Source organism: Aethalodelphis obliquidens, unplaced genomic scaffold (genome assembly GCF_003676395.1).
Source record: "Aethalodelphis obliquidens isolate GAN/ISIS:26980383/991018 unplaced genomic scaffold, ASM367639v1 scaffold12, whole genome shotgun sequence".
NCBI classification, from domain to species: domain Eukaryota; kingdom Metazoa; phylum Chordata; class Mammalia; order Artiodactyla; family Delphinidae; genus Aethalodelphis; species Aethalodelphis obliquidens.
The window spans coordinates 8,268,574-8,294,507 of record NW_020837956.1 but is presented as its reverse complement, the minus strand read 5'-3'; the positions used below and the strand labels follow the sequence as shown (position 1 = coordinate 8,294,507).

General features: G+C 36.3%; 1 protein-coding gene across 2 annotated transcripts in view; it reads right to left on the bottom strand.

The window, feature by feature from the left end:
- LRPPRC (leucine rich pentatricopeptide repeat containing) overlaps positions 1-25,934 on the bottom strand; it is a 104,389-nt gene that overhangs the window by 4,826 nt on the left and 73,629 nt on the right. Inside the window, exons 28-35 of one of the 2 annotated variants that reach the window (XM_027113244.1) lie at positions 19,395-19,537; positions 19,149-19,254; positions 15,409-15,535; positions 9,462-9,550; positions 5,616-5,820; positions 3,422-3,561; positions 3,170-3,285; positions 649-723 (exon numbers count right to left, since the gene is read on the bottom strand). In XM_027113244.1, coding sequence (XP_026969045.1) covers positions 649-723; positions 3,170-3,285; positions 3,422-3,561; positions 5,616-5,820; positions 9,462-9,550; positions 15,409-15,535; positions 19,149-19,254; positions 19,395-19,537 — 1,001 coding nt within the window. The remainder of the gene's footprint in view (positions 1-648; positions 724-3,169; positions 3,286-3,421; positions 3,562-5,615; positions 5,821-9,461; positions 9,551-15,408; positions 15,536-19,148; positions 19,255-19,394; positions 19,538-25,934) is intronic. The other variant, XM_027113245.1, reaches the window with a different exon arrangement.

The window sequence follows — 25,934 nt, the reverse complement described above, 5'->3', positions numbered from 1 at the left end:
CAGTTTAAAACTTCATAATATGCCCAAATAAACTAAGAACAGGGTTTCTGGTGCCCACTCACCATGAAAAATCAAATCTAAAAAAAAAAATTTTGAAATATGCTTTTATTCTTTTTTTTTTAAACATCAAAAATAAGACTTGGTTCTGTTTCACACATACACACATACCTTTTAGTGTAAATAAGGTTACTGTACAAACTGAACATGAATCCGTGGCACATACCAGTTTTAAAGCTAACGGGTTCATCTACCTCATGGTTTCTACCTGAGCCACCTGACAGGAGACACTCTGCAGTAGGTGTCTCCCTCAGCAGTGCTTCTGCACTGTGAAACTTACCCAGTGACCCAAGCAACGGGATTTGTTTCTTACATTTCTAAGGGCCCTTTCTTGGGGCTCAATGCATAACTACAAGGATAGAGAATTCACTGTATGAACTTGTTCTGCATTTCCAATACAACCAAGGAGCCAGAACTGACTCTGCATCAACATCTAAAGAAGTAAACAAGCACAGGCCAGCAAGTGTTCAATCTCTATAGTATTTTTAGAAAACGTCCTGAACTGACAAGCTCTTACATGATATTCAATACCTCTGAACAAGACTAGCTCATAGCATTATTGATTTGTCAGCAAGTACAATAGCACCGTACCTTTCCCGATCTCCGAGAATTCCTAATACAGTACACCAAGAAAATTGGGGTTTGTTCAGCAATTGCACCACATCTCTAAAAATTGAAACATTATTTGGTAAGTGAAGGTTTTTGATAAACAAGTAGACCAAGGTGAATATTTCCAGTTAAGAAAGTTCACAATAATACAGTAATGTATCATTACCAACAGGAAGGTCTAACAGTCGACCAATGTTTTTTAAGGCAAGAAAAAAGAAAACCAAGTGCAAGCTAGGCCAGGCTTTCATGCATGTTGTCCTTGGCGCTGCAAGTGTAAGGTCTGTTTAAAAAGCAAAGGGAAAAATTCAACCAACGCTTCCACAACCACAGAATGAGGTTTAGGACTGCAAAGAAAGAGGGAAAAAAGAAACACTATTCCCCTCCAATTATACTGCCAAGCATTCACAAGTGAGCTAGGGATCATAAGGTTAATTATACATTTAATAAGGTGTCAGGGAGATAACTGCTCGTTTCTTTATAAAAATTAAAATGTACAAAGCAAGTTCTCTTTAAAGTATAATTACCTACACTTACGCATACAAAAGGACTGATTTCAATCTCTCTATTTTATAAAAGGCTTTCATTGCGATAGACAGCCAGTGCTTGAGAAAGAGACAAAAGTTAAACTCAAAAAAAAAAAAAAAAGTTTATATGACAGACCAGATAAATCAAGTGTCTATCCCATCTTAGATGCTATAGTAAAATCAAATATGGCAAGACATTATTTTAGTTTACACTCATCACAGATGTCATTCTCTTAAGTTTCTAAAAGCACATTGCTCTTTCAAAGCTTTAAAACACTGTCAATACTAAAATGACTAGTATAAAAAGAACTTTTGGGGACACACAGAACATTTACACTATAAACTGATGCTTTCGACATCTGTGAATAAAGTATTCTTCACTACAGCAAGAATAATCTTTTACTGTTTGACAAGCAGGTAAAGAATGGGTAAAGGGTTTATCATCTGAAACCTCAGTCTACTGAAGGGATAAAAATGAAAAGACAGCTGTTGCAGCAACGCTCGGCTGTTGCCAAGAGCCCTAGACAGGCCACTGTGGGTACATGCAGCTCTGAAGGCGGCTGCCACATCCCCACTGTCTCCCACTCTGGACTGCTCGCTAGGAAGAGCCTTGATCAACAAGCTGGTAAATGAAATATCAAGTGTGACTTCCTAAGGAGCTATCACAATGATGTGTTAAAGCTGAATGAATACTATCACACGTCCAGCTAGACATGCATATACCCTGAGTGGGTACACTTAGGTATGTACACACAAACATAAAGCATTAGAATTTATTCTTTTCAAGATAAAACTTGTAATACTAAAGGCAACAAAACAATGAAAAGATTCCTGAAATCCCCATCATAAATTGCCTTTTCTGTTTAAAACAAAAAATTTTTTTAAGGAAAAAAAAAGGTAAACATACCAAACCAATCAAGAAAATTCTCAACTAACTAGCATTTCTCTCTTTCCAGGAACAAAAGTAAAAAAGCCTTAGAGGCAGTGCCAATTTACACGTTTTACAAAAATGTTAACACAGAGAAATTTCTCAGGAATTCCTTTTAAAAATGACTTGGATTCTACTGTCAAACTAGATGAACTTTAAGGATCAAAAGCAGAGTTCCAGCAAATGAGTACAGTTTTACCTTCCCTATCTACTACTTAAGAGGTGCTGCAGCTTGCAAAAACGTTAAGTGAATATAATACTATTTACTACCAGAAATTGGTCCCAGGCCTCAATTTGACACAGGGAGTCTATACAAACACAGCCGTTGGCGGGATCACGGTGACTGTTTGACTGCCACCTGCTGGGAAGGGGCTCCCCGGCGGTGCCTGTTTGTGTACATTAACAGTGGCAGCTACGATCACCCACTGGTGGCGCGCTGCTTTATATTTAGTGCTGTTAAAATGGCATGAATGCAGTTGTCTCCTTCCCTGAAGATTGCTAATTTAACAGAGAGTGCGGGCCACAGAGACCTGCATTTGTCATTTAATGTGTCTGTGACACACAAGTGAATAGAAAGCAAATTCTTAATAAATCTTGAATAAGGCACTGAGAATGTTTGAGTATTCAAGAGAAGCTGTACTTGAAAAGCAAACATTTCCTACTTTTTGTTTGCAAACTGTGTTGCCATGGTGATGCACAGTATTTATAGAGCAGCGTTAGAGAAATTAAACTAGGAAATCAAAGGAATTGTTTTGCATTACCTATCTGCACAGAAACATTTGTCTTTAAATCATTTTGGCAAAACATGTCTTCCCCCACCCCCACTTAAATCTAAAGACATTTCTAGTCTGATTTGGCATCTTTAAAACCAGCAACCTGTAACTTACAATCCAGTCCCGGTCATGTAACCTTGATTCACGTTCAAATTTAAATGTGCAGGCAGCACCACACTTCATTTCCGGTATTCTACCACACACCTAAGTCTAGTAATTTCTTAACTGACTTCTCACAAGCCACAAGCCCCACTGCTCCATGTGTGGTGGGTCATTACCTGTAGGAGAGCTCTGGCATCATCCACCTTGCCTGCATCCACAAGCTGAAGGAAAAGATCGGTGACAGGTTTGTAAATTGCAAACTGATTGGCCAATCTCTCCGCCATGATGCTTACTGAAAAAAATGACAGGTAAGAAAAATCTTTCATTTAAACAGTGGTATAACTAACTCATCCACCAAAGAAAGTCAGTCCAGACTCACTAGAGAGAAAAAGTGCTTCTGTGCTCTTTGGCTAGAACAGCTAACTTACTCTTTTCAAGTGCTGGTTCCAACCGTTCCTCTATGACTTTTCGGAATAAGTATGCCAAGCCAAAGTACTGAAGTTCCATGGTTTGGTTCCCTGAAGTAAGCATATTTTCAATGTTTTCTATTGCACCATCTATGTTACTACTGTAAAAGAAAGTAAAATAAATTATAAGGAAATATTTGCTTTTAGTATTAATATTGCAGGCAGTTTCAGTATGAGTACTTTGGGATTCACACATGCAAGCACTTTAGGAAAAAAAGGAAATATATTTACAATTAACCAGATAAAAAACACTATGCAAGTTGAACCCAATCACATTTAGGTGGCACAAGCAATCACTGGGTGCTTTATGCTACAGTAACTGAAGTAGCTGCTTATTTTAAAAAACTGCTCTAGAGACAAGATCAAACAACTATATAGAGAAGAATTAAAGACAATAACTTAAAAAATTATTGTATCTCAAAGACTTGATTCTGCAGCTGTTTGGAATGTAAAATGAAAACTTGTTTAAATGCTATATAACTCTGGCATTATAATCTGCAACTGGTCACTAGTGCATGAAGTAAAGATAATGTATTATATCTTAGGATTCTTAAAAATGCTGATGATGTCTTCAAAAGGTATATTTTCATGTCTCTCAACCCACAGTCACTACAATTTGTTTTTGTCAGGTAATACATAACATTTGAAAAATATTCAATTTATACTAAAATTCTCAGAAAAAAGTATCTTCACACTTTTTATTTTAAAAAATTAATTACATGGCCTTATGTAGCAAGTTATGATAAAAAATTATCTTTATGACTATCTTTTTGGTTAAGATGCTCTTTAATTGATACTTTACAGTTATGATATGGCACTCGAAATCCAAATAATCAATTTTATGTTGGAATTATTACCTGAAACAAGAATTCTCTAAAAATGAGTACACCATTACAATAAAGTTTTCTTATGGGTTTTAGTTAGAGAATTATTTAATAGTGAATAAAAACATATTCTCAGCCTCATATAAAACTCTGTTTATATGGTAACATTTAAAATTTCATCCAGGGGCTTCCTGGTGGCGCAGTGGTTAAGAATCTGCCTGCCAATGCAGGGGACATGGGTTCGAGCCCTGGGCCGGGAAGATCCCACATGCCGCCGAGCAACTAAGCCCGTTCGCCACAACTACTAAGCCTGTGCTCTACAGCCTGTGAGCCACAACTACTGAAGCCCGCGTGCCACAACTACTGAAGCCCGTGCGCCTAGAGCCCATGCTCTGCAACAAGAGAAGCCACCGCAATGAGAAGCCTGCGCACCGCAACTAAGTAGCCCCTGCTTGCCACACTAGAGAAAGCCCGTGTGCAGCAACAAAGACTTGGATAATTTTTTGGATCTTCTAACTTAAAATAATCACATTTTCTTATTAAAGGAAAAATTTAAAGTTCTATTTGGGGAAATAGTTTTAAAAGGGTGAAAAACAAAACAAAACCTCTTCTCTGCCCAAAGAAAGAGGAACAAAAAGCCCTGTAAAAACCAACATGACATTTTCGTATCACAACCCATTAAATGTATGTAGGATTAACTGCTAAAGAACATTTTTTCCTAAAAGCATGAAAAATGTCAATTCCATTATTACCCCCATGAATCTTTAACTTTGCTAGTGAGGTTAATAAAAATCAAGTTCTTATTTACTTCTACAGTAGTGATCCTCAACAAGGAATCTAGAAATGGTGGTATGAGAATCATCTCTAAATACCTCCCTTTGTGTGGATGTGTGTTGACACAGGTGGATGGGTAGGAGAAGATGGAAACGTGTATTTTTAACAAGCTTGCTAGGCCTTCCATTTCACTATGTACTGGTAGAGTGTCACCTTCAAGTGTTGCTAACATTCAAATGAACTTATTTTTCACTTTTGCAACCAAGTGTTTCAATAAGGGCCTGGAATGTATGAATGAGAAAAGTTACCAACCGTGAAGCAAGTTTTATGAATTTGCAAATTTTGATAAATGTTGATTTAAGATTTAATTTAAAGCTAAAACATATTTTGTTAACATATAATTATTCCCTGATAGCTACAGAATAATCAGCAACTGGCATCGATACTTCCTCTGTAGTTGATACGGCTTCTAATACCCTAGTTTTACAAAAGGTGGGATTTGAGATAACGTTCCTTCCAGTATCCAATGGAGAAAAAGAAAGCTCGAAAATACTCACTTCTTTATTTGTGCCAAAGCAATGTTATTGATGAAAACCATATGGGAAAGTCCAATTGAATCTTCGAGTCCATTTACCAACTTCTGAATGTCTTGTATGCTTTCTGTATCACCCTTCAAGGCACATGCCTGAATAAGGCGGGTCACTGCTATCCTAGAAGGTATCTGCTCCAGATCCAAGGCTGTTTTTAGTGTTGTTAGAGCGTCTACAATAGAAGAGCAGGTGACAGAGCTTTTTTTATATGAACCGTACTGACTTTAATGTGTTTTGAAAACTAGCTTTTAAATATGAGCACAAAATGACTATACACAAAAAGCTATGAATAATTTATTCTATATTACAGAAAATATTAATACTTTATGAGAAACCTAAAAAAAAAATAAAGATTTATTTGACTGTAAGATATCAGAGACCAGAGAAATTTCTTCTTTAAGTTACAGAGAAAATGCAGATGTTACTGACAGAATGTGGATTCCATTCAGGGATAACATTTAGTGACTAATTTCAAAGAAGTTGACAAGTTCAGAGAAATATAAATAAGGAAAAATTTTAAAAATTAAAGGCCTTCCAAAAATATGTAACCTCTACCCACATTCATACCTTCCCAGATTTTACTACACTCAAAAGATTCATGATTATCAAAATCTTCTAATACCGCAAAGATTCTTTCTTGAAAACAATGTCGCCTTCTAATCCAAAAAGGACTGATCATACAAGAAGAGCAGCCAAACTGGAACACTCAACTTACAGACTAACAAATTTATTTTACACGATTACATATCTTGCAGATATTTTCTTACACTGATTTTTCGGAAAAAATAAAGCTCACCAGATTCCCAGGGAGAAACCCCTCAGGAGTTTCTTTCTTTTTTTTTTTTTTTTTAAAGTATCATACTTACAAGTATGTGATTATGGATATATATGGAATATCCTTCTGATTTACTGATTTAAGTGCCAGGGTAGCAAAATCATTATATTAAATAAAATGATGGACTGCAGGGAAATTGCAATACTTAGCACAACAATCACTGCTACCAAAGAAAACTTCATGGCTCTATAGAAATTAAAGCAGTGTAACCTACACAGAACTAAGACCCTCAAAGCAGCTTTCCAAATAACAGTCTATCTTTAACAGAAGAATGGGGAAAGGGTAATAAACACTCTATTAAAAGTGATACAGTAAAAGACATCATGAATTTAAGTATTTATTACTGAATAAACAATTTATTATTACTCCAAATCTACATTCTAAACCAGTGATTCTCAAATGGGGAAAAGGGAAAATAGGCAGTTTAGAAGGCATATTCAATAAAATTTTATAAATACACACGAACATACAGGAAACAAAAAATGTTATTTATACTACTTTAATAATATTATCTATAGAAAATAAACTTGATAAAATCTTAACTGGTGGTCATACACAGATAATATGGAATATTTTTATTAGCCAAGAATATTGTCAGCCAGGAGGATCTTCCCACGATCAAATAGCAACAAAAATAAGATAACAATGGTGATGATAGTAACGCGCATTTACTGAGCTTTTACTACATTTGTTGAGCACTTACTACATGCCAGACACAGTATTAAGCAGTCACACTCACAACTACCCTCTGAGGTAAGTAACAAATTTATATGTGGGAAACTGAGGCACAGATAATTTAAATAATTTCCCCAAGGTCATACTGTTAAGACACCAACCCAAGAATCTAACCACCCCAGAGCCTGCATCTATGGGTGCATGTGTGTGTGAAAGAGTGGAGGATAGAGGAGAAGAGATCACTTTATGTCTATCCAAAGGGAGCATGGGACCTTGGAACCGAAATCATATTCCCATACAGGGCTGGACTTCTGGACAGTTCATGATTTACTGCTTTGGGACACCAAAAGCAGTATCCATCCACACCCCTCCCCGAGTCCTTATCACACTGTCACCTAATTTACTAGTAATATTGATTATACTGCAACAGTGTGATGTATCAGCTATTAATATTCCAGAACAGCATTTGAACTGGCTTTATTTTTCTTCCTGCTTTAGATGGAATTGAGAAAAAGCAACCTGAATTTTTTTTTTTTAATTGGGAGCTCTAGTCAGCCATGGAACAAAATAAGGAGATGCGGATAGTGCCAACAGCATTCCCGTCCTTGACAATGACCACAGTAGGTTAGTCCGTGGCGAGGCACTGGGAGGTGGGTTCATAGCTTCTACTCTCAACCAACCTCCAGGTGAACAGCTGAAAACAGATGTGAAATTACATCATAGTTTCTTGTTGTCTTCACAGGGTACCTAACATACAAGTGGGATACCAGTCAAGTTAAACACTGATTAGATTCAGCTCAAAAATTAACTCCTTGAAATTAAAAAAGTGTTTTATTCTGATCTCCATGTCTACAAAATGTCATTTATAAAAATGAACTTATTTATATGGGAGCAAGTTTAATTTTTCAATGTTTTAAAATTGTTTATCAGGGACTTCCTTGGAGGTCCAATGGTTAAGACTCTGCACTTCCACTGCAGGGGGCGCAGGTTCGATCCCTGGTCAGGGAACTAAGATCCCACATGCTGCGTGTCGTGGCCAAAAAATAAAATTTCAAAAAGTAGAAAAAAACTGTTTTTAAATATCTACTTGCCAAAAAGCCTCTTCTATTGCAAAGGAAATGAAAGCTTTTAAAGTTTTAATAGCAAGCCCTACAACACTCAATTATGACTGAAGCTGTCTCTAACAGGCTGGTCCTGCCTTGCAGAATACTGAGGCAGCAATTCCGCATAGGCAGAAATGATCACTTACATACTCAGTCTTAACCAGTTAGGAAGACATCCAAAGACCAATACCTCTAGGCATTACAGGCAACATTAAAGCCGCACAATTAGACAGCAACTTTCAGAGATGTGATATTATTTTATAAGCATGCAAGTGAGGAGTATATACAGAGTGAGGAAAAAACTAGGCAACATATTTAACGGTTAAAGAGCTGTTTCAACCTTCCTTAAAGAGTTCCTAAGTGTCTGTTGTTGTATCGGCAAAACCATGGTGTTACTGTATCAACTAAAATTCAAATGTAAAATTAAATGTGAAAAGATGCTTATCTAAATTTAAGAGATTCATCATTTTTCCCCTTGGGAGCTCATTCATAAGACTATCCGATCCAAATCCATTCCTCTGCAAACCCATAAACAGCCTCTACCAAACAAATGGCCTCATCCCAACCCTCCCCAAAGTCATCTCCACATTTTTCTGATGTTATCCTCTTAATTCAAAAGCTCGAAACTCGAAACTCCAAACAAACACTGTATCTTACTGCTGTTGGTATTACGAACTATTAAAGAAGTATTAGATTAAGTTTTAAAAATCAATATTATAATCACTTGGTGCACAATCCCACACATTTAACACTCAATTTAACTCATTTGCTAACTCACATACAACCAACACAATATGCAAGAAACAACTGCTGGGAATTGTTTCAGATGCTCTAAAGTATGTTAATTTCCAGAGCAAAATGACTTGTGCTGTGAATTTTAACGCACTTGAAAGCCTGTACTTTCTCTCCTTCTGCAACACAAATTTTGCATGTCTGAAGAGCTGTGATTCATCTTAAGAAAACCCATCTTGTGTTAAATGGAATGGAAACTGGACTAAGTGGTCAAATGACAAGTACATTCATATTCAAGCTGTATTATAAATGCATGTACAGTAATTTATGTCTCTCAGCTACCACAAAAGGCTCTTGATAAGCAGGTAATTTGCTAAATGGACTCCTTTATCCAAGTATTCGAAGGGCGTTACAAGAAAAATCTGCAGAGGCATTAATGTGACGTAAAGGTCAAGCATTGTGACATACCTTTCAAATAATCCCGCCTAACTTGCGTTATGATGAGGCGGCTGTTGGCAGCATCGTTCAGTGTGAAGCCCTTGATGTGGGTCTCAGCGCTAAAAGAAGCAGACATTTAGAAAGGAATTACTGACATGCTTCTGATACGATAATAAATGGTTGAGCACCAAGGTGAAATTATAAAAACTACTGTTCATATGTTAAAAATATTGCTGCAAAATATCGACCTGGAGACAGCTTTTGTGTTATCCTGTCAATGGTTATAGAAGGATAATTTTTTTTTGCATTCTGACAGATGACAAAGTTGGAAATGAGCAACAAAAGAAACAAAGTACAAGATTTTTTTTAAACAATCGGTTCAGATTCTTGAATGCTGACATATTAGATGACTAAAATAACTGCATGCCCTGCATTGTTCTGTTGTATCCTAAGCTGGATACTTTTTCCTCTTTTTTCTACACTCACCATAATTATAAAATGTAAAACTATTCTTTCGGCAACAAAAATGAGCATTTATTTTCAGCACTTTATATTTTAAATATAAACTAAAGCATATTAGTAACACCATATCATTTGGCTGATTAATTTTCAAATTTCTGTCATCTAGATACATACAATTTTTAAAGGTGAACATACTGCAGAACTAAAACCACTGCTACATTAAAATGTAAAATTTCACACAATCTTGTCCCAGCCTTAAATTTGAAACCCAACTTTTTTTTTTTTTCCCCGGTACGCGGGCCTCTCACTATTGTGGCCTCTCCGGTAGCGGACCACAGGCTCCGGACGCGCAGGCTCAGCAGCCATGGCTCACGGGCCCAGCTGCTCTACGGCATGTGGGATCTTCCCGGACCGGGGCACGAACCCGTGTCCCCTGCATCGGCAGGCGGACTCTCAACCACTGCGCTACCAGCGAAGCCCAAACCCCCCCAACTTTTTAAAACTCAAGAGCAAAAACTCACTTTTCTTATGACTAAAACCTACATAATTTAAAAAAAAGAAAGAAAGAAGAAGAACCCTAGCCAGAGATGATTTGTTTGCTACATTGTTTGCATATCTCCTGTGATGAAATTTCAGCATCCTTAATGCCCCTAGGCTTTATCTCCCAATTAGGAAATCTCCACAGGTCAAAAGGAGCAAAAGCAATTGCTGCCATTTGCCTTATCAAGCTCAGTGATGATCTTGCTGCCAACAACCTCGGCCTACCGACATGAACATCTAAGCTGAGCAGATTGCGAGAAAAGCAGGGTCACTGCTAAATTACTCTCGTCAATCCCAAGAAAATCCTCCAAAGACACCATGATGTGCCCATCCTCTCAGTCACTTTCAGCCTCTGAGGTTCCCCCCCTACTGTTCCTGGGGGAAGGATTGTTTTATCCCCCCAACGATCCTCTTAATCCCACCAAAGCACCCACTGCTCAGTTTGACTTTTTTCCTTTATCCCATCTGTCAAAGCTCTTAAGTCAAAAACTCATACGTGAGACTATAAACTGCAGAAAATAAAGGATTTACTTTCTCAATCTTTAGCATGATTAAATAAACAAGCAGACACTATTAAAATTAAGCTCATTTCTTATGCCAACATTATTACATGTATTATACCATATTTACTTGAAAATATTACCTAAAATTCATTAAAACCATAAGGTAACAAAACTTCTGACATCACACTTGATTGTCAAACCTTTTGAAAATCTCAAAACACAGAACATTCTTCTTTTAATAATCTCTTGCTATCTCAAGGTGTGTATTCAATATATATTTGAAAGTGAGGATAAATAGGAAGAAAACTCTCCCCAGTTCTATTAATGCTGAACATATATTACACATGTAGAAACTGACCAATCACAACCAAAATATATTCCAAACTGGCAAAGGGAGAAAAACTACAGAAGGTACTGGTGATTCTGCAGTGTACTCATTCATACAATAAAATAAGAGCAGTTTACTTCTGAATCATAATTTTGATCTTTCCTTTTGGAAAAAAATCTAGTACAGAGATGTCAAATCAAACTTCCTTGTGATAATGAGAATATTCTTTACCCATGCTGTCCAATAGGGTAGCCACCAGCGACATGTGGCTACCTGGCTACTGTGATGGAGGAATGGAAACCTTAATTATATTTAATTTTAGTAATTTAAATTTAAGTGGGCACTTATGGCTAGTGGCTACTGGACTGGACAGCACAGAATTCCAGACATTTTCTTTTCTTTTTTAGAACTGCTAAAATAAAGGAAAAAAAAAATTGCAGAGTGAAAGGGTATCAATCTTTTAACTTACAATCAACTGCAAAAATTACTCTGTCTTAACCAAAGAAGATAGTATCACATGGAAAGGTTCATATTAGAGATTTCAGAGCTCTGATTGGTCTATGGATTGTACTTATATAACACGTACATAGGACATTAGGCAGTGATTAGAATTTATCTTACTTTGGAAAACAAAAACTGGCCAATCCAGTAAAAACCATCAGTTATTAATTTAGCATTATTTTTAGACAGAATAAAATAAGAAGCTAGTAGGAACAAGAGAAAATGAAGTGCTATTCTTGAAAGATAAAGCAGAGCTAATCACCACATGATTCTCAAATTTCCTAAGAATAGAGTTCAGTGTTAACAGAGATTTAAAATAACAATTCATAACCATTACTGCTCTATGAATAAGCAGTTCCCCTCCATTGAAAGAATTCATTATACCTAAATTTTTATTTTGAAACACAAGGAAATGTTGAATTCTAACTAAAAATGAAAGAAAGTCATTCTTTTTTTCTTTCAAAAATTTTAAAGGCATCTGTTACTTTTGAGGTTCCATTACTTGTTGGGAAGGTTAAGTAACCTTAAGCTGCAGAAATCTCACTAGTAGTCATGTGAATCCGCAATACATTAGAGACAGCAAAGGTACAGCAAAAACAAAGACTGCATTAGTTCACAGAGAAAACAACTGCTCTTAAGAATGAACAGGTGGCATCATGTAGGTAAGTGTAACAGACTGCTATTTATAGAGTATATTTATAGCGTAATAATAGAGTAGTAGTGCCAGAGTAATACTGGGGGTACCACCACTTGCTACAGTAGCTCATTTGGTCACACCATGTTACAATAAAGATGCCTCTAAAAAAAAAAAGCAACAATTATTTTTCATTCTGATCACTGATGCAGAGCCAGAAGGGGAAGAGATGACCTAGTGGAACACTGGCAACGCTGGAACCAGGAAACAAATCCAGAGAAGTTATACGACATTCCTCCAGTAACAGAGAATTGGAACTCTAACTTCCGCTTCTGAATTCCCAGTCCAGAGTTATTTTCAAAAGTACTCAATGTAGATCTAACCCAAGATACGATTCTTCATAGTCAGATATAACGTTTTATTGGTTCAAAGAAAAGGATGTGCACAGATCCCCAGATTAAGTGCCTCTGGGCATTCTAAAGCTTGGAATCTAGGAATCTCTTTGGGCCCACACAACTACATGGGGAAGGCAGCTACAAAATACTCCTGGAAGATAACACAGGGGAAGATAAAAGTAACCTCAGGAGTACAGAAAGGTTTCATGAACATCTAGAGAGGGAGGGAAGAAAAGAAGATAAACCTACATTTTACAGGTTGTGGACATAAGTGTAAATAGAAGGGCTGTGCTTATAACCATCTTCTAGGTCAACAGCTTTCACACTTGTTTGATCAAGATTCTCAGTCAGACATAGTAAGAAACGATGTTTTATGGTACATACCAGTGCACTGATATACAGATGCACATATAACTGAAAGCAAATGTTCACAAAATATCTCTACTACATGGAATGCTTTGATATTTTCTATTCTATTTAACTAAAAAAGATGTTGATTCTGCCCCACTAAAGAGAGTCCATGATCCACTAACAGGTTATAAATGCAATTTGAAAAACTACTCTAGATCAGGGGTCTCCAGCAAGAGGTATGCACACTGTGTGAATGCTCTAGGGTGAGACAAGAAAATGTTTAAGTTTCCATTTTTAAATCTTATTCTCCAAAAAACTGCTATTTTTGGAGTATGCTCTATAATATACTTACATATCATATACTTACAGTAGTACAGCTCACTGATAATGGTAATGTGATCAAAATGTTTAAGACGTGATCCTTGACTCACCTGGGGTGTTTAGTAAAATGCAGATCCCTGGGCCCCACACCAGATCAGGTGAGTCAGAACCTTTGGGGTGGGTGGTGGTTATCTGTTTATGCTACCAGAATGTGAGGCTCACCATTCTAGAACAAGCCCAATTAAAATGAAAGAATTATAATTTGTACTTTTGGGAAGTATTTCAGAGGTCTCTGTGACCAACCTCAGGACTAAAAGACTTGAAAAAGATTTCCTTCTTTGCTTCCATCTCCTCAGTTAATCATACCCAATTCTCAACACAAAATGTTCCTTTCTTTTTTCTGCCACCCTTTCCTCCCAAATCACTGTTGTTTCAAAACACCTTTGATAATTGTGGACAGTGTTTAGATAATAATTTTCCAAGAAAAGTAACTGTAGGAAAAAACCTGCACCTCCTGGATGACTTCAATGGTTATAGATGACAGGATGCTGTTCAATGTCACATTTTCCAAGTCACTAATTGAGGATGTACTGAGTATTCCAGAGAGAGATAATTTAATTAGCAACTGAGTAAAAACACAAATGAGACACAATGCATTAAAAACCTGAACTTAAAAGTCTCAGTGTGACCGTCCTATATCAAGACATAGAAGTGATTCAAGACCATAGATATATATGGTATATGTGTGTATCCATACATATATAGTACTTATATGTATATATATGAATTATATATACTGTGTGTGTGTGTATACGTCAATAGATACAGATATATTTCCACAGACAAGTACAGTCATACACAACGTATTTTTCAAAATGTACTGAAACATAAACAGTAAACACGGCCCTATGGTGCATAACTTTAACATAACACTAATATTAATGCCAGGTTTTCCAGTGAATTCCAAGAATGGCAAACATCCATTTTCTATTCAGGATTCTAATATTCCAAAAGTGCTGCGACTTAAAAATTTTGAAGGCCAAAAGTTAGCCAGGAGAGATTATTTCAAAACTTACAATATACTAGGAAAAGGTTGACCTTTGCCATTGAAAATAAAGCTATTGACTCATCAACAGGACAGGTGTACCTTCCAGAGCAGGTGACCTTGATCTTCTCCTTTCTAGGCCTTTTCTGATTAATTACTTAACTTTGAAGGTAACTCCTTGGGGATAAGACAACAGAGTCAGTTAACTGACACAACACCAGGGAAGAAAACTGTATTCTCGTTCTGATTAACAAAGTATTTTACTTTAGGGAACTAGCCAGAGACAAAACCACTACCACCACTAACACCAATACCACTAAACAGATTACAAAACAAGAAGGGGAAAGAGAAAAGGTATTTAAAATGTGTTGAGTACCATATATTTTCTCTACTTCACTCTATCTCCTTCAATAGCTAGAAGAAATCATTAATGTAAGACTTATTATCATCTACTCATTATACAGAAGAAAAACTGAGGCTCAGAGATAGGAGGAAATTTTCCCACGAGCTTTCAAGTAAGATTCAAACCCTTGCCTAAGTTCAAAGCCCTTGATGTCTTCATGTATCAGGCTGCTTCCACCATAAAAGGTACACAGATCGAGTTGCTGAACAAGAAACAGAATATGATTTAAAAAACTACTTTTCTATATATGAATAGAATACATGAGTTGTGACGTTACATAAGGTAAAATAAAATATACTGCAGTGTGCAGGGCTAATAAAAGTTATATTTTTTGTAGGTTAAAAACCCCCATAAAATTAGAAAAACATTTCATATAATTTTTGTGACTAGTTGAAGACAATTAAGCAACTGCTACTACAATATATCAGAAAAATCCTAATGATAGTTGATATTTGTTTTTAAGTGTGAGGTTTAATAGATGAACTAATACTTACAAATCTTTCACTTGCACTGCTTGTGTAGGATTATCCTTCATCAACAGTAAGTTTATAAGACTGGCATAAGTTTCACTATTGAACACAACGTTTTGCTTTTTTGCTTTCAGGAAAATATTAAATGCATCTATGAAGGAAAAAAACAACAAAAAATGAGATGACATTATTCTGAAATGGCAAAAAAGGAGGGGGAAAAGCCCTAAAACAAAGCCCGAAACCCCCATATTTCTGCTTCTTTTAATACTCACTCACTATACCACTCTACAGAGACACACACACACTGACCAAGCAAGCAGATGTTATCACTCTTCTAATCTTTAAAAAACAAAGTGACAGTTATGAAAACTACTACTTAATCCAAATGGATGGTACCAGAAAGGGCTTCGTTTTAAAATTATTTTTCATACTAGCTCTCTAAAGTCAATAAATTATTTTCATGCCAATAAAAACGAAAAAGAGCTCTTCTGAATTTGTTTATCAAAAGATGATCCCAGTTTCCAGTTTCAAAATAAATTGCAAAATGTGTGTTAAAGTCCAAATAAACCAGGGGTATAATTTAGATTGAGGGGAGCAAAAGATTCACTTTAAAGCGATCTTGAATCTGTAAGTGGGTGGTTCCTGCGGTTAAGATTCCAACACAACAGCATTACAGTGAGTATAGCCTGTAATGCTAAAATTAGGAGATCAAATTATTTGGCTACGACAGGACTTATACAAAAACATACAATTTTCAAATATACAGATATCTAACAAGTAAACTAAGCAACATTTGTTTGACTGATTAACAGTTTTATTTCACTTGTTCACAATAACTGTCAGTGAATGAAAAGATGTTACCAAAAGAGAAGTAACTACACTTTTCAGTCACTTACTTTTCTGAAATAAAATTGCCTGGCTATAAACATCCAACTGAAACTACAATCCACACTCTGGTGTGTATAAACACATCACAATAAAGATGGGGCATAACTGAACTATCACATAAGAACTTTTATGGATATAAAGCTCCATGTAAAGAAATACAGAACACACAAATAGGAATGAACATGATATTAACGCTCAGAAGAACATTCTGAGCTACTTTGGAGGTTTCTAAACAAGCAGAAATTATGCTTGTGTTTACATTACAAGTTAGGGGAGTTTGAATTAGCCCTTCAATTAAACTGAAGTGACAATATCAAAAACTTAGTTAACTTTCAAGCTAAATTCAGAGAAAACAAGAGAAAAAGGTTATGATCTTAATATTTGTATGTTAACTAAGAAAAGATAGAATCTATCATTCAGTACATAATGCATATATTTTCCTTTTAATAGAGCTTAGAAGTTATGATGTACTGCAACTATTGGCTACATCCCAACAAGCGTATATAATAGTTCACTACTTTGCTGAATGAAAATACACAGTAAGTACAATTTGAATATTTAAGGTAACAAAATAATCTAGAAAAGCTTACTAGTGGTTTTCTAAAACTGTAGTCTTGAATTCAATTTTCAAAGTATTCATATTTTGCCAAGCATTCAATTCTGAGATATACACAAAAGTAACTCAAACCTCTGCAGAATTAACAGAATGAAACCAACTAGATAAATGTAAATTGTATATTGAAACTAGAAGAGGGGACTTCCCTGGTGGCACAGTGGTTAACAATCCGCCTGCCAAGGCACGGGACATGGGTTCGAGCCCTGTTCCAGGAAGATCCCACATGCCACAGAGCAACTAAGCCTGTGCACCACTACTGAGCCTGCGCTCTAGAGCCCACGAGCCACAACTACTGAAGCCCGCGTGCCTAGAGCCCATGCTCTTGCAACAAGAGAAGCCACTGCAATGAGAAGCCTGTGCACCGCGACAAAGAGTAGCCCCCGCTCGCCGCAAATAAAACCAGCGCGCAGCAATGAAGACCCAACACAGCCAAAAAAAATAAATTAAATAAATAAATTTATTTTTTTAAAAAATTAAAAAAAAACTAGAATAGGGGTATATCTTTACATTTATAATATACACTGCATTACATTTAGTTAGCTGGTTAAAATGTTTTTACTTAAATAAAAACAACAATTAAAAAAAGGCAATATATGGGGCTTTGGAATCTTTAAACAGGAAGTATATACTAACCTTACATTCATTTCAATCAAATCAAAATTCCATTAGAATATTTAAATAGCATTGATAATAATGAACTTTATATTTAGGTTTAAGAGATACATGGTGAAAGACTCAAGGATATATAGACTGAATATGCAACGAAGGAAAATGACTCAGAAAGAATAAAGTTACTCTGCAGTATTAAGCAAGCTTAAGAGCTTAACTTAATTCCTCCTTCAGACACTTTATGTCAGTGTCACAAAATTTCTAGTTAAGAAATTAAAGGGTTCGGACTTCCCTGGCGGCGCAGTGGTTAAGAATCTGCCTGCCAATGCAGGGGACACGGGTTCGATCCCTGGTCCAGGAAAATCCCATATGCCACAGAGTAACTAAGCCCATGTGCCACAACTACTGAGCCTGCGCTCTAGAGCTGGCGAGCCACAACTACTGAAGCTCACACACCTAGAGCCCATGCTCTGCAACAAGAGAAGCCACCGCAACGAGAAGCCCGCGCGCCACAACAAAGAGTAGCCCCCGCTTGCCGCAACTAGAGAAAAGCCAGTGCGCACCAGAGAAGACCCAACGCAGTCAAAAATAAATAAATAAATTAAATTAAATTAAAAGTACAATATTAAAAAAAAGAAATTAAAAGGTTCTATAAATTTCTAAATTGATGACTTCCTACTGAAGGGAGCTCAAAACTGTCAATACTAAAATGAAAAGAAAATCTGCTGCATAATGGTTAAATTATCATAAAGCATACTTGAAAATGTACACAAAAACTGGAGGAGTTAAAGGTAACAGTAGCATTCTATGAAGAAAAATTAACAAAAATGAAGGAAACAAAAGTAATATATGATCTGGGGAGAGTACAACGAAGTCTAAATGAAAACATCTAGAATGTGGTAGGCAAGCTTGTATCAGAGGGCTCAAGATGGTCAAAGAAATTTTAAAGTAGTCACAATAGAGGTAGGCATACCTTCAGGTAAGTTTACCGCTGAAGAAAGGGAAGAAACGCAAGAAACAGGGCTCATGTCCTGCCTTCAACCTCGAGATACAGCTTAACACCCACTAGTATGATGGTTAATGCCCTAATCATTTTTTGCTTTCACGTAAAAATATGTAACAAATACACTTGCCAAAAAATTAATGATAATGCTATTTTCAAAGTGTAATTTTTGAAAAATGCACTATTTTAGTTTTTATTATGAAAAATTTCAAATGTACAGAAAAATATAAAGAATAGTATAATAACCCCCTCCACGTACCCATCACCTACACCTAATAATTAACATTTTGCCAGATTTGTTTAACCATTTTTTTATGGCTTAAGTACTTTAAAATAAATTACAGAAATCTTGATTTTTTTTCCCATTTCTCAATACTTCATTATAGATCTCAAAATTTAAGGACATTTTCCTATAAATCATAATGCTGTTATCGTATCTAATAAAATGAGTGATTCCTTAATGACCCACTACTCAGTCGATATTTAAATTTTCCCAATTGTCCCAAAATGTCTTTGTTAACTTAAAAAATGAAAGAAAATAATTAATATATACAATTTAAGTTCCATCTCTACCCGAGATCACTAATGATTTGCTGGGCTTAGATCCCATGTTGCTATCAGAAAGAAGACCCCAGTGTACACGTTTACCTTTGTCTTTCTTCCTGTGGCAGGCATTCAATAGCTCTTTCTGGAGACTAACTTCTACAGGTGAGGGTGATGAAGTCAGGGAATGTTTTTCATCCTCATACCACAACTTAAAAATAAAATTATTCAATTAAACAAAAAGTGGTAAACACAACAGTGACCTTTTCATTGTAAAGCTGGGCTAATCTATAACCTAAAGTTATAGACAAACAGCAAAATCTGTTATGCTTACAGTTAAAAACAAATTACCTCAGGTACGTCAAATGGAACCTCTTGGTTACTGTTCCTAAGGATTTCCGCTAATAACCTTAATGTCCTTCCACGAGGAATAATATTTTCTTCTTGCATTTTATTCCAGACAGCATCAGCTCTTTGCCAGTCACCATTCACTTCTGTAAAAATAAGCAGAAATCAATGAACGTACTCAATAGAATTCATGACAATATTTAGAACTATTTTTATTTGATGCGGAAGGAAGTATTCCAAACATTGCCTCCAGGGAAAGGACCAGGGTGATTGTGGACCAAAGGTAAGAAGACTTCTTTCTGTATACCTTTTTGTATCTTTTGAATTTTAAACCATAGAAATTACTTACCTATTAAAAAATAGAAAAAAAAATCCACACTTTATTAAGAACTTTGAAAATCATGTTGATACAAAGTTTACCTTTTTAAAGTAACTGAGAAATTGCCCACTGTTAAAATCAAAATCAGAAACAGGTAACAATTCAACTATGACCAGTAGACTTTGGAAAGACGATGGGATACACATATACAGTACAGTACACAGCTGAAGGTCTAAAATGATTGAAAGTGTGCAAATGTATGATTTTTGTCAAAAGTGACAAATCAACAAACCTTTTTCCCTTAGTTAAGTAGGGAGAATTTTGTCTCTTCTGTCAACTTGAAGAATTTCTATGTCAGTGTGTAATAGATTTCTGATAATGCCCTCAGACTAAGTAAGATCACAGGAAGTTTACTGGAAAGAAATAGGCAGCTTCCTTCATAATGAAATATCTAGTTCCTTCTATGTGGTAACCTAGTCTTCACAAATAGCAAAGACTTAAGAATCAAGAACTTATTTTTAAACATTCTAACGGGTTTTGAAAAAAGAAAAGATCAAGCCATTTCTGCTTGTGAAAAACTAGAGCAAAATATGAAAAATGTCTTATGACAATAAATTCAATATACCTATTAGGCACAAAGAAGTACTGTTTTAAATGTGGCCTTTTTAAAAAAATTTGCTAATATGAATAAGGAATATCTTAATGGTATATGGTCAGCTCCAGGAAGAGGGTGTGTTTCAGGACACAAATGTTCCAGAAAACATGAGTAGATTTGTTTCTCAAAAATACCAAAATACTAAAACACATGGAATTTTCCTAGATTTCCCTCCCACCCTAAAACTGAAAAGCTAAGCTTTTTGATAACTGACTCCTGGAAGTAAAAAACTCAAAGAACAAAAACAAAACACATTCACACTCCATCAGAAACCTGCAATAAAGAAAAAGATAACAAGCAGAGAATTTCCCAGGGGTCATACAAAGATTGCAGCCCAAACTTTCATAAGGAATATGCTGAAAGGTGGCCCAAACAGTAGAAATTAACCTAAAGTTCAGAGTGATTTTATACATACTTTGACAATAAAAATCAGCCTAATATAAAACCCTTATTAAATTTACAATCAATTTTCAAAGCAAGACTCTCATAAGATAATTATGCTTTTCATTAAAATGTTCTCATGTAATGTAAAATTCAAGAGTAATTTTTCAAGTACGTTAATGTATAAAACTTTATACATAAAGGTTATCAAATACACTTTAGTTTATTTGATTAAATAAATTAAAAACAAAAACCCAAGCCCCCAAATCTGTAATTCTGTAGAAGGGGAAAGGGGAACCGCTTTTGTTCTGTGCCAAAGAGTACTATGGACTGTGGGGACACAGGGAAGATTTCCAAGCGCTGGGAACAGCCCTGCTAAGGTGTTTTTTAAAGAGATTAATTTTTAAGCTAACGTAACTATTATGTTATGTGAAGAGGTGGATGAGGTACAACTCTGCCTTCAGACTGAAAGAACTCTGGGAAGGTAATTCTTTTTAAAAAAGCACAAACTATATGAAAAGCTTCAACTTTGGGAGGACAAGATATAACAGAGATGCACCTATTCAAATGGACTAGCAGCTTGTAACAAGAAAATTTTTTCAAAATACAGGTGAGAACTAGACAGTGCATACAGCATAAAACAACTGAGATATAGACACTTTTTTTTTTTTTGAAAAAAAATCTTGGAAATGTACCTGGATCACAGAATACATAACAAAAATTTGAGGCAATCAAACTAGTCAGTGCCAAAATCTGCAGCCGTGCTCTCACGAAGGCACACAAGGGCCATGCCTTTCTTTCATAGTATCCCTCTGGGGCTTAAAATTCCTTCAACCAAGACAACAACAATCATACTTGTTATTTGAAGAATCAAACAGCCACAAACCTGGGCTGTGACCAGGGAATGGACACTCCCTCAATAATTCCATCACTTTCCTGGAACTCACCGTGTCCTCTTTAAAGAACAAGAGCGCTGACTACTAAATGATTTGAGAACTCTTAAGCTATAAAACCAAAGATTTTTGACACTATCAGTGAATTTTACAGGAACAGACATAGTTATGGGGCTTCATTTATGGCTATCTGACCAGTGTGTAACAACAGCTGGCACTTCACATGGGGTTTCTATGGTATTTAAACTAAGAGATGAAGATTTCTAGAGATCAGGATTTTAATTACAAAGCTGATAAACTTTTACATATTACTGATAGGATGGGGCAATTTCTAAACTCCCCATGTGTCAATCACCTGATAATGGTCTCTAAATATCATTCCCCTCTAAAATAAGGACTCCAGGTTTGGGACAGGAATTATGCCACATAAGCCTGGATGGTCTTGTCTGGCCTGAAAATAAGGACCTATCAAAGACTAATGGGGTTATGACCCAGCAATCCCACTACTCGGCCTATACCCTGAGAAAACCATAATTCAAAAAGAGTCATGCACCACAATGTTCATTGCAGCACTATTTACAATAGCCAGGATATGGAAGGAACTTAAATGTCCATCGACAGATGAATGGATAAAGAAGATGGGGCACATATATACAATGGAATATTACTCAGCCATAAAAAGAAACGAAATGGAGTTATTTATAGTGAGGTGGATGGACCTAGAGTCGGTCATACAGAGTGAAGTAAATCAGAAAGAGAAAAACAAATACTGCATGCTAACAGATATATATGGAATCTAAAAAAAAAAAAAAAAAAAAAGGTTCTGAAGAACCTAGGGGCAGGACAGGAATAAAGACGCAGACGTAGAGAATGGACTTGAGGAGATGGGGAGGGGGAAGGGTAAGCTGGGACAAAGTGAGAGAGTGGCAGTGACATATATACACTACCAGATGTAAAATAGATAGCTAGTGGGAAGCAGCTGCATAGCACAGGGAGATCAGCTCTGTGCTTTGTGACCACCTAGAAGGGTTGGGATAGGGAGGGTGGGAGGGAGACGCAAGAGGGAGGGGATATGGGGATATATGTATACGTATAGCTGATTCACTTTGTTATACAGCTAACACAACAAAGTAAAGCAATTATACTCCAATAAAGATGTTAAAAAAATTTTTTTTTAAAAAAGGTATTTCAGGCTTCCCTGGTGGCGCAGTGGTTAAGAGTCCGCCTGCCGATGCAGGGGACACAGGTTCGTACCCTAGTCCAGGAAGATCCCACATGCCGCGGAGCGGCTGGGCCTGTGAGCCATGGCCGCTGAGCCTGTGTGTCAGGAGCCTGTGCTCCGCAACGGGAGAGGCCACAACAGTGAGAGGCCCGCCTACCGCAAAAAAAAAAAAAAAAAAAAAAAAGGTTATTTCAGGGAAAAAAACACAACAAACTAATGGGGTGTGTCAAATGACACAGGAGCTGATGCGACGGGGTTCCCAGTGGCCAAAGATGGGACAATTTGAGCACCCAAAAGAATAATGGCTGCGACAAATTAAAAAACAAATATACAAAAAAAATTAATAAACTCATTAAAAAAAATTTTAATGATCAACTTAGGAGGTTCCAGGGACACCAGCACTTGAAGCTGGTAATTAAAGGGAGAAAAGGCAGGGCTTCTCAGTAGCGCAGTGGTTGAGAATCCGCCTGCCAATGCAGGTGACACGGGTTCGAGACCTGGTCCAGGAAGATCCCACGTGCCACTGAGCAACTAAGCCCGTGCGCCACAACTACTGAGCCTGCACTCTAGAGAGCCCGTGCGCCTAGAGTCTGTGCTCCACAACAAGAGGAGCCACCGCAATGAGAAGCCCACACACTGCAACGAAGAGTAGCCCCCGCTCGCCACAACTAGAGAAAAGCCCGCGCGCAGCAAAGACCCAACACAGTCATCAATAAATAAATTAATTAAAAGAAAAAAGAGGAGAAAAAGCAAGTATATATCTTTTCCTGTGAATTTATTTCATAATAATTTTTAAAAAGCCACAGAACACAGAGCATGAAACATGTAGAGCATTAAACAATCAAAATAATAGGTGTATATGTAAAAAAAATACATGGATAGAAATGTAGAGAGAATTAATTGGAAGGATGGACACTGACAAGTGAACTCTAAGGTGTGGACGCACAATGACATTTCCAAATTTTGCTCTGTACACTACTGTACTGCTTGAATCTTCAGTAATTTAGAATATATTCATGTTGTATTTGTGTAATACTGGGGGGGGGGAAAGACCACACAGTGTAAAAAGAAATGTCAGTGGTCATAAGTACCTGAAGAAAATAGCACATAAATAACTTCTTAGGATAAATGCTCAGGTTTTAAATGTTGGGGTTTTAAAAACAGATTCAAAGAATTTTTATTACAAAATTATGAATGTAAGACAGCTTTAGTTTTGGCTAGAGTACTGTATGTATACAAAGAATAAACTATCTTTACTTTGTATATGTAAAGAAACTGAAGTGTTTCAAATATAAGAAAATGGTTAAGAAGGTGAAAATACTGTCATTTAGAAATAAAATATTCCTTATAGTATTGCCATTTAGAAATAATAGTACATATGCAGGTGAGGGAGTTGTTTCATTCATGTAATGTTTAGGAACTAATTTTACAAGACTATCACAATGAAAGGTCAAAATGTATTAGAAAGGATAGAACTGAAGTTTGAATTACGGCTGATTCTTGTAACAGACCACCTATGAACATCATATTATATGGAACAAGTAGAAAATGAAAACAGGTTTAGGTCAGCTAGTATTTAAAGGGATGAAGAGTTACACTTGCTATTCCTTAATCTAGATTATAGTCATATGGATGCTGCTGTCATAAACCATGGAGCAATGTATCTTTGTCTTGTGCATGTTTCTGTAGTATGTTGTAATTCACAACAAAATAAGTGTGTATACCTGTGTGAAAGGTACTGTTTTAAAATAAACAAGCAAAACTGCTCTTTAACAAATAAACCCAAATAATTAAATGAACTCCTTTCAAGGGTGAAAATGACATCATGAAAAAGAATGAGCTCATAAAAAATTCCAATAGGTGAAACAAATCATTTTCTCAGAAATCCACAATCTAAAACATGGATTTTTTTCATGTGTTACAGGGCCACATTTCATATGTCATTCCATACTGTATGTTCCTTTTCAAATAAATTGAGTCCACAGTGCTTTATTTAACATATTTAAGTAGTGGTCCAAGTCAGAGGGCAACACAGAGGGGGCCAGGTCTCAGGAGGAGAAACCTTGCTTTTTCTTCAGAAAGGGAAGGATCAGGCTTATCACAACCACATTATTGATTTATAGCCGTATAGAAGTTGGGAAGTAAACAAACTGGGTTAAAAAGTATACTTCCCTATAATGATTCCTCCAGCTTCCAGTTCCATGAGAGGCCACCCTCATGTTACCTCAGCCTCAGAGGCTCCTCAGCTAAGGAGAGGAGAGCGCCTCAGACTATTGGCTCAAATACAGAGCTGGAAGCGGGGTGTCCATCAGAACAGATAGAGGGGATTAAAGAAAAGAAAAGGGTAATAAACCTCAGAGTTTATTTATAAGAGTTCCTGCTTATCCCTAAAGGAAATTTTAAGATGAACTTCAAAGTTGTTTTTTCTTTTCTTTCTTTTTAAAAAAGCAACAGCAAAAGGTCATCTGCAGAGGAGAAGGAAGTCCGTAAGGCTGGCTGCCTCTCATCCTTCCCTGGACTACCGCTGTACCTCATGCATCCTTACAGCTGTTCTTTCACCCCAAGGTATTCTCAGTGTTGGTTCAGGTCTAACTCTTCTGAAGAGCACTGCCTTTCTATCTGCAGTGCCTACCTCAACGGGTAGCACAGTAAGGGCTTCAGAGTATTTCTGAACGAAAGTTTATATAGTCTTCTTATGGGGATGATTTTAAAGGCTGAGATTCATCTGGACATATAAGTTTAGTATTTTTTTTTTAGTTTGCATAAAATTAGAATTTAAGCAAGAAACAGTTCTTCAAAAGTAAGAAAAAGCAGGGGAAGGAGGGAGAATCAGCACTCAAATCCACTAATTAAGGACTAAATACCTAAAACCTAAGTTTTTAAATTCTATACATTCAACAACAACCTGAGCATTGTGTGCCAGAATCTGATCATATTCAAGCCAAAGTTTTAAGAATTACGTTGTGGTATGTCAATGCAACCAACAAATGAAATGTAAATTTTACAGCAAGTCTTATTTTACATACACCATCAAGATGTAAGACAAAGCTTCCAATGACAATAAACACAAGTT